This window comes from Mytilus trossulus, chromosome 10, assembly GCF_036588685.1.
Source record: "Mytilus trossulus isolate FHL-02 chromosome 10, PNRI_Mtr1.1.1.hap1, whole genome shotgun sequence".
In the NCBI taxonomy this organism is placed as follows: domain Eukaryota; kingdom Metazoa; phylum Mollusca; class Bivalvia; order Mytilida; family Mytilidae; genus Mytilus; species Mytilus trossulus.
The window spans coordinates 59,984,774-59,999,164 of record NC_086382.1 but is presented as its reverse complement, the minus strand read 5'-3'; the positions used below and the strand labels follow the sequence as shown (position 1 = coordinate 59,999,164).

The window sequence follows — 14,391 nt, the reverse complement described above, 5'->3', positions numbered from 1 at the left end:
CTACTAACTTCTCATTTAAAAATAGATGTGGTATAATTGCCAAAGAGAGAACACTCCATAAAAGATCAAATACAGATAATCAGTCTGATTGATTTCTGTTATCTCAGAAATATTGTCATCCAAACGATTATAACTAATTGTGAAATGTTCAGTGTATTCTGATATGTGAACCCTCCCGTATTTTAGAGGTGAAATTCATCCAGATTTAAAAGGATTTGACAAAAGTATTAAGTAACTGTTACATCATAACAAAGAATGCAATTAATGGAGGTAGTTAAGGCATTATATATAGGAAACATCTTAGTCTTGCTAGACTCAAACAGAGGTGATTTTATGTTCAAACGTTGAAATACTAGGCGTTATAATAGTACAAAAAATACATCTATACCTAATTCGACTTGCAGCCAAACAAATGATTTGTAAGAAATTCATAGTGAAATGAAACTATATAAAAAAGTGAGGAGCTAAGGTGTACTTGCCAATAAGACAACTATCCACCCACCCACCAGACTAGAGTTAAAACGAAGTGTTGTAAGCAAGCAATTATAAGCCACTTTAGGTCAGTGAATGAGAAAAAAACTATATCGTAGATATACTTTTTTACTGTTTTGGTCTATGCCATAATGTTGGTTTTGCTGTATTCAGACCCCTCGACCCAAGATATTTTTTTGCATGCACACGTATGCGGTTTTTAATCAACGCAATTAGAGGTTTGGACGTTGTTTTCAATAAAGACTTGTAAGTATCAGTACATGTGTGATGGGATGGATACGATATTAATAAGATCTAACAGGATGTTAAAAATATTTGAAAAAAGTTTATTACACAATGCATCCGATTGTGAAATAGAAAGTTGCAATGTAAACCACCAATAAAGAACATTTCTGCAATGTAATTATTTGATAACACGTATAACTAACGTTTCTATGCAGAAACGTAAGCGTATTTTGATGTCAACACATTGTTCTTCCTGACATAAACGCTTCCTTGACTGATTTAAACGCAAACCTATTTTTGATACTCATAATGATTTGTTTGTTAGGAACATTCCCATTAAGTGTAATTTCCTGTCTATACAGCACTAAAAAAAGCGTTTTGTTTTTGTTAAAATTAAGCACTTTGATGAAAGTGTAAATAACAAAGCGAATTTAAGTAAAAGTATAACAATGAATGTCAGATGTAGAACGAATTATTATGAAGTTTTGGTTTTTGTCTGGTATATATGCTTATTTATTAACGAAAGCTACACAAAGTTTGGTTTATCAGCTCTTCAGTTTGTTTTAAGGTTTTGAACGTTTCAATAATATTGGCCTCGAACATCACACCGGTGAACATCACTTCATCTGCAATACTTATATTACCGTTGATTATATTATAAAAGTGAAGCAGGACTGATAGAAATTGTAACTAATACCATAGGCGTGTACATAGACAAGACACTTGACCCTATTTGTTATGCCATTACACCTCGGTTACAGAACAAGTGGACTATTTATGTAATAAACAAAAAAGTATTTTTTTTCAACTAAGAGATATTAATTTGGGTGGTTAGGGGGAGGGTCACGTTTAGTATACGTAAAAGAGACAACAACTCTATTTACAATATGTCAAACTACAAATTCTGCATACCTCATAAGTAATTAGGATTAATAATTTAATTAGCGGTAACAATTTTACTTAAATGTGAATGCTTAAAAAGAAAGAAAAAAAGAATAAAAAGTCTCACCTATTATCAGTGTCATTAGATCCGAAACTGCCAAACTAACCAGATAATAATTCGTCGCTGTATGCATATTACGATTACTTGCAATCACAATGCAGGTGCAAACATTTCCAAACATCCCAGATATAAATATTCCAATATATATAATATTGAGCACAACAAGTTGTTCCGTATTGACATACCTATCACCCAATTTGATAACAAGGTAAGCGGCTGCATCGAAAGTACCGTTTGAAATGTTTAAAGATCTATTCATTTTTGTTGTTTATATTCAAAAAACGATGTGTTCTACTCAACCTTCAATGAATATTCGAAGATGCTTACGTTAGCTTCTTAATTACTCTTCCTGTATCAATGTAAATTAAACAAATTAAATTAACATTGTTTATTATAGAGTAACGCAAAACGGTATTTCCTGCTTATTTATATCAAGTTTATATTACTGCATCTGACATTATCACATCAGTATGCATAACATACACTATAATAAAAACCGAAGTTGAAAATTTTCTTCACAACTTTGACAAGTAGAAACTATATACGGCCTATACTATTTAAACAATAATTTGGCACTAACCACACCATAAGAGCATTGATTTCTATAGTTAAATCTCAACAGTATATACAGTCGTGCCTACGATATTGTCTGATTGATATAAGCTCGAAAATAAATCTTACTAAGAAAAGTGATTGTAGCATACAATGATGAGGTTTGTTAGTAGCTTTCGAACGTTCAATTTATTGCATACTATGGTAAACATAATCAACATAATTAACATTCATGATTAATGACTACATATTTAAATGCAATGCGCTGAAAAACTGTTTTGTTTATTATATCTGATACCTAGTAATTGGAAACAAAAACTTTTTTAGCGAAAGAAACGTAAGTGTTTGATTTAATTTATTGCATGCATAAACGAATATGCATATGTTAAATACCTAGTACATCATTATTAAAATTATTTCTAGACCGCGTTGATTGTCATCACATGTTAACCCATCTTTGATATAATGTGCTGAAATTAACATTTTAGTCGGGGTTTTTTATTACTTGAATTGGAATTAAACATGAGATCCATTTTAATTTGATACGGCTGTCATACAAGTTAGAGGTTTAGCGCTATAAAACCAGGATCAAACCACCATTTTCTATATTTGAAAATGCCTGTATCAAGTCAGGAATATGACAGTTGTCGTCCATTCGTTTGATATGTTTTATCATTTGATTTTGCCATTTGATTAGGGACTTTCTGTTATGAATTTTCTTCGGTGTACCGTATTTGTGTGATTTTACTTCTTTTACCTTTATTTGCAATATTCAAAAGGGTTTGATGGAATTAAATACACTTAAAAGGGACAAAAAATCTGACCTTTGGCGCGTTTTCAGTGTTTCTTGGACGTACACGATTTGATGTCAATAGTCTAGATATGTTAGTGATATTATCGTAAAAAAGAATGATATATTATTGTAAGATTAACACTTGAACAATCCATCTTCTGTTTTGTAGTGGAAATCCATTTATTCAAACGTGCAAGTGTTTTAAATGACATGGTTTGGTAAATTATGGTAATGTCAAAATGAAATATACTCAATATTAAATGTAAAAAATCAAACAAATCCCAATATTTTATAAACGTTCTTATGAAAACAAGAAGCTTATTTAGTAATGACACTAAATTATATTATCTCGTAAAACGCATATGCCAGGTGTTTTAATAACATGACAAAAAAAAAGCCCATTACTTTACCTTAAATATATTACAGATAATTCTATAGGAATGAAATAATTCAGTTAATTTTCATTTGATTTCTAAAAAGGACGAATAACCCCTAAAACCAACCCAAGCGGTGAATAACACTATCATTCACCGACGAATAACATGTTAATTTCTTGTTTTGTATACGAGTGATCTCTAGTATATACAACAAAGGTAGCTTCTTTTTGTAAAATATGATGGCCCTAAAAAGGACCGTTTATTAGAGATGGCACAAGATGCACTTCAAAGTCGTATTTCCTCTTCTCTTGATCGATGGGCTTCCTGTAACTTGAACTTTGCCATTTTGTTTATTTACGTTTGTGACGTCATTTTCATGGAAAATCTAAAACACAAATGTATTTTTGAAATCAACTTGACGAATTTGTTTGTTACTCATTAAGGACAGTTTAATGTTGTTACAATGATTTTAAATACCTTTCCACTGTTAGTTCGTTATAATAAAACAATTGTGGCCCCTTAGAATCGATTAATATCCAAAATTATTAACCCTTAAAGTTATTTCACTTTGGACTACGCCCTCAGTGAAATACATTTTTGTACCCCTCGCGTGTTGATAATTTTAGATATTAACCTTTTCAACGGGCCGTAATTGTATAAATAAACTCATCATAGATACCAGGACTAAATTTAGTATATACGCCAGACGCGCGTTTCGTCAACAAAAGACTCATCAGTGACTCGAATTCAAAACAAAGTTAAAAAGGCCAAATAAAGTACGAAGTTGGAAGAGCATTGCTAACCACAATTCCTAAAAGTTTTGCCAAATACAGCTAAGGTAATCTATGCCCGAGGTAGAAAATCCTTAGTATTTCAAAATATTGTAAACAGTTAATTTATTAATATAACCATATCAATGACATATATCCTAGATGCACATTAGTGTTTCACAATAGATTAATTTGGTGACGTTTTATTTTAATATTATTCACTTTTTTTAACATATCTTTGAATTTGAAATAAAAGTGTGGTAAAAAACACCTATATTCTTAAAACTTAAGTCTGGTAGACAGGAGTATATTTTCATATTTTTAAGTTTTAGCTTTTATATTTGTACGAAGGCTCTAAACTTTAAAGACAGTTTACATTATTATTTAGACCGAGCCAAGATTAACCAAAAGAATATACTTTTCTGCACTGTGTAGTTTTCAAAGATGTTGTGTGTATAACTCATTAACAATTTAATGACAGCAATTTACAACATGCAACCGAAACACAAATCGCAAACCCGCGGAGACTACTTGTTACAAGGAGTCCGAGGAGGTCAATCTTTTATACAAATGACTGAAAGGTTTAAAACAATTGCAAATATATAAAGATACGAGCGAGATATATGTGTTATACTAGATCACTGTTCTTATCAAGGTCTTTCTATCAATTACCTCTATGAGTTCAAAATTCCTTGTTTCTACAAAGCGATTACAACTGTTCAAATTGTAATCCAGTTAATGTCCGACACTATCCCTAATTACATTTTAAACACGATGTCTTCAGTCTGTGGTAGATAGAGTGCTTCAAATGACTTTTAGGATCATTACACGCAATAAGATGTGGTAAACACGACATTGTTGAACTCGCACATGCAAGTTGCTTTAATTGAGGCAAATTTTTATGTCTCCGACACACCATGCAGAGTAATCGTTCTGTTTGTTCCAAAAAGTATTTAGTTCATTCATTATTTGTCATCGAAAGCAATGTTTTTATTACAACAACAGTTCAAGGAGCTGATACTTTAGATTTACAATTTGTGAACTCCAAATGTTCTCATAATGAATATTTCTAAATTATTTAAACGTAAATAATGGATCATCAGGGATTTGAAACGTTTGTAAAAGAAACAAATGGACATGGTATAAACATGTTCTCAAATTTATTGGCCATTGACCTCACTGCAAAAGCAATTGGTAGTATTTATTACAGTTCCATATCACCTCGAACAAAGACAGACCCGGATATACCACGCTTCAAGAAAGCTGTATACTAAACATAATGTTAATCAAATTGTTTTTTTTCGATACGACACTTTAAGTTTTTAAATTTTTGAACGATATACTATTAAAAATATCCATTCCTCAATATATGAATTTAAAAGTAAAACAACAAAAATAATAAAATCAAAAGACAATTCCAAACAGAATGTTCCTAATGAAATGGCAAATTCAAAAGCTTCAACACATCACACGAATGCAAAACAGCTGTTATATTCCTGACTTGGTACATGTACAAACATTTTCTTATGTTAAATCCAGTTTAAATTTATAGTTTATTATTTTCTAACATATAACCGTCTCACAAGAAATCATTAATTATATTGACAATAACCGGTTTACCGGCGCGTAACGTTTGCGCGGATTCATCCTACATTTGCGCGAACAAAAAATCCCCGTTTGCGCCAAAAAAACGCATAACGTTTGCGCAACATTTTTCTGTTGAAAAGGGACTACATTTGCTCGGATTTCTACAAAAACAAAAAATAAGTACATCAATATATATATACGTTTATGAAAAAATTAATATTGTTAAATTAAACTGAATTAATTTGAATAAATTAATTTAATAAAATAAAAAATAAATACAATGTAATTGATTACAACTATTTCGTGGGTCATCTTACATACACATATTAATGATATAGCTGTACTCATCAATTGTCCACCCATAAACTTGAAAGTCCTCTAACAAGATAAAATTTGTTATCTCGGAGTAAAGATCATATAAAACCTCAAAATAAAAAAAAATATGCATATGTGTTTTATAACAAAATGGATAGTTTTCTTAAATAAACTTACAGGCATATACTTTTTTTCTGAAGAAAATTCTTTAATTTGTCCATATTTAGAAGGAATATAAAACAAAAAGATGTGGTATGATTGGCAATGAGACAACTGTCCACAAAAGACCAAAATGACACGGACATTTACTAGCAACTATAGGTCACCGTACGGCCTTCAACAATAAGCAAAGCCCATACCGCATAGTCAGCTATAAAAGGATAATACAATGTAAAACAATTCAAACGAGAAAACTAACGGCCTATTTATATAAAAAATGAACGAAAAACAAATACTTTTCTTAATTTCTTTAATTGCTTGCTTCCAGGAAGCAATTCGCCGACATATTTTCCGAATGCAAAGTGACCTTAGCGTGAACCTTTTCGTAAAAATCCGGTGATCGCAATACGCATGGATCTGTCACTGAAATAAACTGTTATCTTATTGTTCATGTTAACACGTTTTCTAAAACCATGCTTTTTTGTTGATTGTTTACAGTAAGGTGACAATCGGTAAACCTCGGAGTTAAAACACGATATGCAATGAGCTGCCATATTTGTTAAATCATAACAGACAGAGAGAAATAAAACAGTCAGAACTAAAACTGACACTATTACAGTTCAAAATGTAAAAAATGGGGTTCAGCAGTCTAAAATGTGTTATAATCGTAACCACTATGACAGCGACCATATATGTCAACAAAGAAAAAATGACATACATTCTGGACAAAGCACATTTGACAAAATGAAGGACAAAAATTATAAAAAAAATACCATAGCACAAAACATAACGATGAGATGTATAAATACTGAGCACGCCAAAATAATACCTTTTATTTCCTCGATTTGAGTTTGTAATCCGGATTTGTTTTTACTTAATCGATTTATGACCAGTTTACATAGGTATACTACAGTTGCTCTTGCTTGCCAAAATACGAAATTAATCAGAACAGGTTAAAATTTAAGATGAAAAAACGTCTGCTCAGTAACTAGAATCTAAACTTAAGGACTGTGAAGATTATACGGAACTGAGCTTAATATAGCACATATTGGGACTTACAAAATGGTGCATATCAATATGCTTAGCATTGCAGATTCCAAATATATTTCAGCTTTAAATTCTCCATTTGACCATCACAGGATTTTCAAATCTACGGCTAAATTGTTTTGTAACATTCTGACACATGTATCATAACAATTTAAAAAATAAGGTTAAGAGACGGAGGGTTTTTCTCTTGCTTCGCAATTCCATGTTTTTTTAACCATTTTCATCTTGTTTTCGGAAACCAATCGCCTTGACTGGTACGTGTGTCAATGACCTTGTTTAAGAATCAGGAAGTTGTATTTAGAAACGCCGAAAGTTAATGTCTGCTAAGTTTCCGTTACAAATATCCATTTAGACTTTGACAATTTCTAGTTTTGTATCTGAAATCAATTAAAGGTGTCTAAAAATCGTTTGAAGGTGTGATAACATCATTTGAAGTGTACAGGCATAATAAATTAAGCACCTTCCCAACAACAAATAAAACTGCAATGTTTTAAATACAATAAAAATAAACTATAACTAAATTTATAGATTCACAATTTATCTTTAATCTATAGTCATCTTTAAGATACTTAAACGTTACTTCAGCATAAATAAAAAAAAATGACTGCAAACGGATATTGGGATTTAATCATTATATTAGTTTAAGACCTTAAAAGTACAGTTATTGCCTCTACTTTATTCATTTATAGACTGCAATTTTTAATAATCTGTTTCTTATAAAATTTATATAGAAAGTTTTACTTTAGTTGTTATACTTTCACAAAAAGCAATTCTATTTGTGATAGTGATTTATTTACAAGTACACGTACAGTATAATTAGATTTTTTTTCAAAGATTAGTCGTTGTCTTCAAGGTGATGACGCAAGTTTACTGCGATTCGATTATAAATAACATATACGAACAACAAAAGTAACAAGGAGTATTCAATTTTGACATGAATAAGTATTTATTTGAGTTAGTTATACTTTAATCCTATCAAACTTGATACAAAATTATAATTTAAGCTACATACAAAATTAAAAGTATACCACCAATGATGAGCAAATAATGAGATGCACGATACACGTATAGCGAGCATGTTTCTATCTTTATTGGTGTTTTCATATCCAAAACATAATGTAATCTTGAAATAGATATGTTTTGTTATCATGAGTTTTGACTCTGGATGTAGTCGAAACGCACGTATTGTGTATTAAATTATAAGCATGGTACCTTTGATAACTATTACCATGTCGAAATGTCTTATTGTAATGTTTATTTCTGTATTTCTCTGTCCTAAACGTTCTCTCTGTACTGTAGTCCTGTCACGTAATGTTGTCATTTTAGTGTTATATTTAACAGTGCCATAAAAGCGAGAGGTAAGACTAGCCGCAAAACCAGATTCAAACCACAATTTTTCTTACAATGTCCTGTACCAAGTCAGGAAAATGGCAGTTGTTTCTCATAATTCGTTCCTGTGTGTGTTGCATTGTCAGTGTTTCTGTTTTCCTCAGTTTTAGTTTGTAACCGGATTTGTTTTTCTCTCAATCGATTTATCACTTTCGAACAGCGGTATACTACTGTTGCCTTTTTTACTAGTATATCATTTTCATCGGGATACCTGCGTTAGGATATCATATAACTCAATGGCAAGTAAGAACAACCATAAAAAAGAAAAATCAAAGAACAATTTGGGAAAAAACAATTATCTGGTGTTATTATTTTTTGTATACATGACAAAAACTTCGTTAACAACATAATCCTCAGTCAAATGTCGGTATAAGGAAAATTGTCTTTGAACATACTTTACTGTTTGACTGACGCGACAGAAAAAGGAATGGTTTGGTGTCTTCTGGCTATTCCTACATTTTGTATTTTACTATTCTGGCTATTCCTACATGGGGGGCTAGTGGAAGAACAATACATGTTGTTATTACAAAATATGTTGGTTTAGTCATTAGTGTCTAATTTGGTCAAAAGTAAATTTACCTGTGGAAATTAAATTAAAATCATTAATTATATGTAAAAAAAATGAGACTTATTGTTTGAAAACATGCATAATGTAATAATTTTAAGTATTTCAATACCATGGAATTTCTGAAAAAGCATTGGAAAAATCTAATAAAATGAAAGAAAAAGTAGTAAAGTTAAAGCATTTAAAAGTCTGGAAAGTCTAAAAAAAAATGTATTTAAAAAGAAAATTAATAGTTACCTACGCTTTCAACTCCAGCCTCAAATATAAATAAGGAGATGTGATATGATTGCCAATGGGAAACTGTCCACAAGATACCAAAATGATACAGACATTTACAACTAAAGGTCACCGTACGGCCTTCAACAATGAGCAAAGCCCATATCGCATATTCAGCTACAAAAGGCCCAGATATGACAATTTCAAACAATTCAACCGAGAAATCAACGGCCTTATTTATATTTAAAAAAAATGAACGAAAAACATATATGTAACACATAAACAAACAACAACCACTAAATTTCAGACTTGGGACAAAAAAGAATTAATTTCATTATTTTAACAAATTTTTAAAAATGAATATAACATCAAAAACTTAGTTATTATAGATAATCGTAGAAAATAAGGTTACAGAATGATGAATTTACTCCAGTCGAGTATGGAGATGCTATTTCTCATCTCCTGCACATTGATTAAGACTTTCTATTCTCTTACATGTTGTATTACTATTCAACTATTGTGAGTGCTATAAATAAAGTTAAATTTAAATTTAAATATTAATTTAGTACACTTTTGATGCTTTGTTTAGTGTAACTCAACATTTATTGCTTTGATTAAAGAATGATTTAACATTGATATTTCAAATGATATTATTTACTTGTATATATTATTGTAAATAACTAGAATTATTTGTGCATGAGATTATAGCTACGAGTTCATATTGTGCATATGAATATTATTTACATAAACTGCACCGTTGAAATTATTAAATGAAATATAAGATTGTGATATAAATTATTCTTTTTCTTTATTTTCTTCAAGAATTACCTGCATTTACATTGTTTTGTACCTTGATTCATAAGATCTCGTTAGTTTAACGGTGTTACAATATAATCCTACATAATCCCATTGTTTACACAAAAATTCTGGGAACTCCTACATAAAATTTTACTATTTTACCTATAAATATCAAAATGTAGGAATAGCCAGAATGAACCAAATTGAATGGTTTATAGTGACCGTAACTTTTGGAACCCAAGTATAAAAAACATTGCGTCTCCAATCTCTTAAAATTATGTGGTTTCATTCATTAACCAAGCATAGGAAGAAATAACATGGACATGGTACTAATTATATTATTACAAAATTATAACAAAATGAGCCAATAGATAAAAAGAATGGCAACGAAGAAAAAACCAAAGCCAACACCAATAGAGGTTGATTTAATATTGGATAGTTATTCCAACAAAAACCTCGCAGCAACTAGGTGGCTATTTAGGCCGACGTTAGACGTCAAGTGCATCTTCTCCCCCACCTGTGAAGAATCTGTACGAGAACAGGAAATCTGACAAGGTGAAAAGACGCATGTCCGACCAGATAAAAAAGACCACGAAGGAAGGTTTTGTGGCAGTTGTTACTTATAGTTTTAGGAAACTGATTAATATAAGCTAACAGCTTGTGTCTGGATCTGTACTGTTATGTAAATGCCTATTTGTGTACATTACTTTACCATATGTTTACGCTAAGAAAGGTTTTGTCAGCACAGGTGACGAGATAAAATTAATGATGAAGAACATTAAAGCTAAAAACAAAATATATCAAACAAAGGAGCACTCTATGGGGGTATTTAGGAAAAAAAGAGGTAAGTAGAAATATTGGCACCTTTATAATTTTACTAAAATCATTTCGGAAAAAAAATAGTTTTCCTCATTTTTTAATGATTATCTTTAGAAATAGACAAAGGAGAAGGTCCAGTAAGGGTAGATTTTGGCCTTAATTTTAAGTTCATCTGACGAAAGATTTCAAACACTTTTTAAACACTTAAGTGTCTATTTCAGTTTATTCAATAAGTTAATGTGAAAGATTTAAACTGATTTACTCATTAAAAACGCTCCGAGTCTACCAATAATATGAAAAATCTTTCAAATATGCCACTTTTCAGATGGTTTTTGTCTAAAATGAAAGTGGCCGCATCCGTGTTCATCCACAACCTTTATATACGTTATGGATAATCATAAAATACAACTTTTATTTCAATTTTAAGAATGAACACGAATGCGGCCACTTTCATTAAAACGGATACCATCTGAATTTTAACTAAAATGTTAAAATTGTGAAGATTTTAGCATTAGCATTAGTTAATGATTCTGTGACGGATGGGTTAACTAAAAGTCTAGACAGGCAGTAAAACAACGTCTGGTTCGTTTGATCGTATAATCTCAACTCAATATAGCAACATGATACATAACAATATCACAACGTTAACAGAAGATAATGATGACGAATGTGAATGGAAAACGGCGTTAAAAGTAGTGTTAACGTTTGACGCGTAAGTTAAACTGTCTCTAAATCACCGACAGATTCTAGTATCCGATAAATGTTCATTGTATTGTCAAACACAGCCCAGATTTATGTAGCAGAAGCATTTTACTTTCAAATGAATACCTAAAATTTAATATTTTAACAATTTAGTAAAACTGCTATATTTTGGATCCAAAACGGGGCTTACTGAACCTACTCTTTTGGCTAGATTTTAACCACATGTTTTACTCTTAATTACACACAAACCCGTGCAAACTAAGAGTATGGAGGCAAGGACAGACCAAAACACAACAAGCCGACATTCGTGAGAATGTCATCAATCCGGACGCCGATGTTGATGTGCCAGATGTGAAGAATGAGCTAATTGATAAGGTTAATGAGAATGCAGTGAAAGACGATTCGACCGATAGAGAAGTTGTCAGACCAAAGAACCTGACAATCACGAAAATGCAAGAAATAAAGAAAAGAGAATAAAATCAACAACGGAAATGGCAAGAGAAACCTACGAACGTGTCCTTGATGATTCCGATCGCGGAAGGCCATATGAGAAAAATATGATGAGGTGCATAGACAGATTTCTCGACACGTGATCTGCAGTAACTTGTTTGTTTAATTTCCACATTGCTAAGTAAATATGTTTGGTTGGAATACACTTTTATATATTGTACTCTACAACGAGTAACCGTGACTGTTTAATTGCATACATCACTGGGGTAAAGCTGATGACCGTAACTGCATTCACGGTCAGCTGAAAAATTAGGTCAGTTTTTGTATTGTCTGTTAAGGTGTTTCTACATCATTTTCTTTACAAAGCATACTTTGATACGATGTAAATTTATAAAAGATTCACACGGAAGTCAAAAATCTCTACCGAGGAACGTGTATAAAACGGGAATTTGGATTTGAAAAATTCGCTAGGATGACCGTAAATCGTAATCGAGATGACCGTAACAGGATTAGCGATTCATAACAAGGCTGACCGTAATTGGTTAAAAGATGACCGTAAATTGTTAAGGATGACCGTAATTTATAAAGAATGACTAAATTTAAAGAATGACCGTCAATTGAAAGAAAATATCCATATTAGTATGCATTGTTTTTTGTTGAGTTTGTCGCAATAGGGGCTCGGTTAGTCTTCTTAACTATTTGGCGTATTTTGAGTTTATATGAAAATGATAGTAATCGATGTTGTGAGTAGTTTTGATTTAAATGGACACTATAGACAAAAGACACCTGCAAACAATAGGTGATTTTAACTGTGTAACTGAGTGAGCCGTATCAAATAAAACTCGTATGAACTTCAGATCATATATTTATTTTAAAAACACTGTCACAGTAAAGAGGGTAGATTATATACTTGTTTTGCAAACTTTCGCAAAGCATTCGACAGTGTAATTCATATAAGTCTTAAACTGAAGCTTATTAATATGAAAGTGGTACTTTATTTTATAATATTATATCAGATATGTATAACACAGAGGCGGATTTAGGGGGGGGGGGGCTTTTTGGGAAAAAAAATAGTTGCTTATATAGGGAATCACTGAAGCGTGACTGAAGCGGGCCCCCTCTTATGTCAGTCAGTGGGCCCCCACTTATGAAAATTCCTGGATCCGCCACTGTTACAATAGTCACATCCGCGCAAGCATGTAGGAGCTTCTCTCAATGACCCTTTTAGCATTAAATTAGGTGTAGGACAAGGAGACAACTTGAGTCCTTCATTATTTAAAATATTTATAAATGACTTCCCATCTTATCTTGACTCCTGTCTGGATGCAGTTTCCCTGCACTCAGAGAAATTCAATTGTTTGATGTATACGGATGATATTGTGATTATGTCAACATCAGCCATAGGGCTTCAAAGTAGACTTGATCAGCTAGAAAAATATTGTGCTGACTGGTGCCTGAAAGTAAATATTAAAAAGACTAAAGTCATAATTTTTAATAAGGCTGGAAGGAAAATTCAGGTGAATTTTCGACTGCAGAATAACTTGATTGACTGTGTCGCTCATTACAAATATTTAGGTGTTCACTTTACTGCATCTGGAAGTTTTCATCTAGCTAAAACTGAACTTTATAATAAGGATCTTAAGGCCTACTATACACTTAGAAAGGATTTTATCAATTTGTCTCCTGGAATAAAATCTTGTTTTCATATTTTTGATCATACCCTTAAACCCATTCTGTTATATAATTCAGAGGTATGGGGAGGTTATAATGTTTCTTGTAATAAATTACAGTCTTTCTTATTTAATCTTGAAAATATTTTTAAAAATCTTAAGTGTGAGAATCTCCATCTTTCTAAATTTATACTTGGTGTACACAAAAGGAGTGTCGATTTTGCTGTATTATCAGAACTGGGGCGTTTCCCCTTACATTATGATATTGTAAAGTCAATTCTAACATAACTTCTTGGTTCTCATTTGCTAAAAAAGTACATGTGTTAGAAGTTTTTGAAATTAAACAAGAAGTAAAACATTTCGGACAATAGAAATTTTTGAACATATCTAGCAAATTGCTGTTTTATATTAACTTCCTAAGTAAACCGGAAGTTAAGTACGTCCAAATTCAATGGTCTGGAA

The 14,391-nt window shown here is 31.5% G+C and overlaps 1 protein-coding gene across 1 annotated transcript in view; it reads right to left on the bottom strand.

Annotated features, from left to right (window-relative positions):
* Positions 1-2,403, bottom strand: part of LOC134686439 (pyrokinin-1 receptor-like) — a 67,236-nt gene extending 64,833 nt beyond the window's left edge. Inside the window, exon 1 of the mRNA XM_063546104.1 lies at positions 1,727-2,403. Coding sequence (XP_063402174.1) covers positions 1,727-1,979 — 253 coding nt within the window. The 5' untranslated portion in view covers positions 1,980-2,403. The remainder of the gene's footprint in view (positions 1-1,726) is intronic.
* Positions 2,404-14,391: the final 11,988 nt, after the last annotated feature.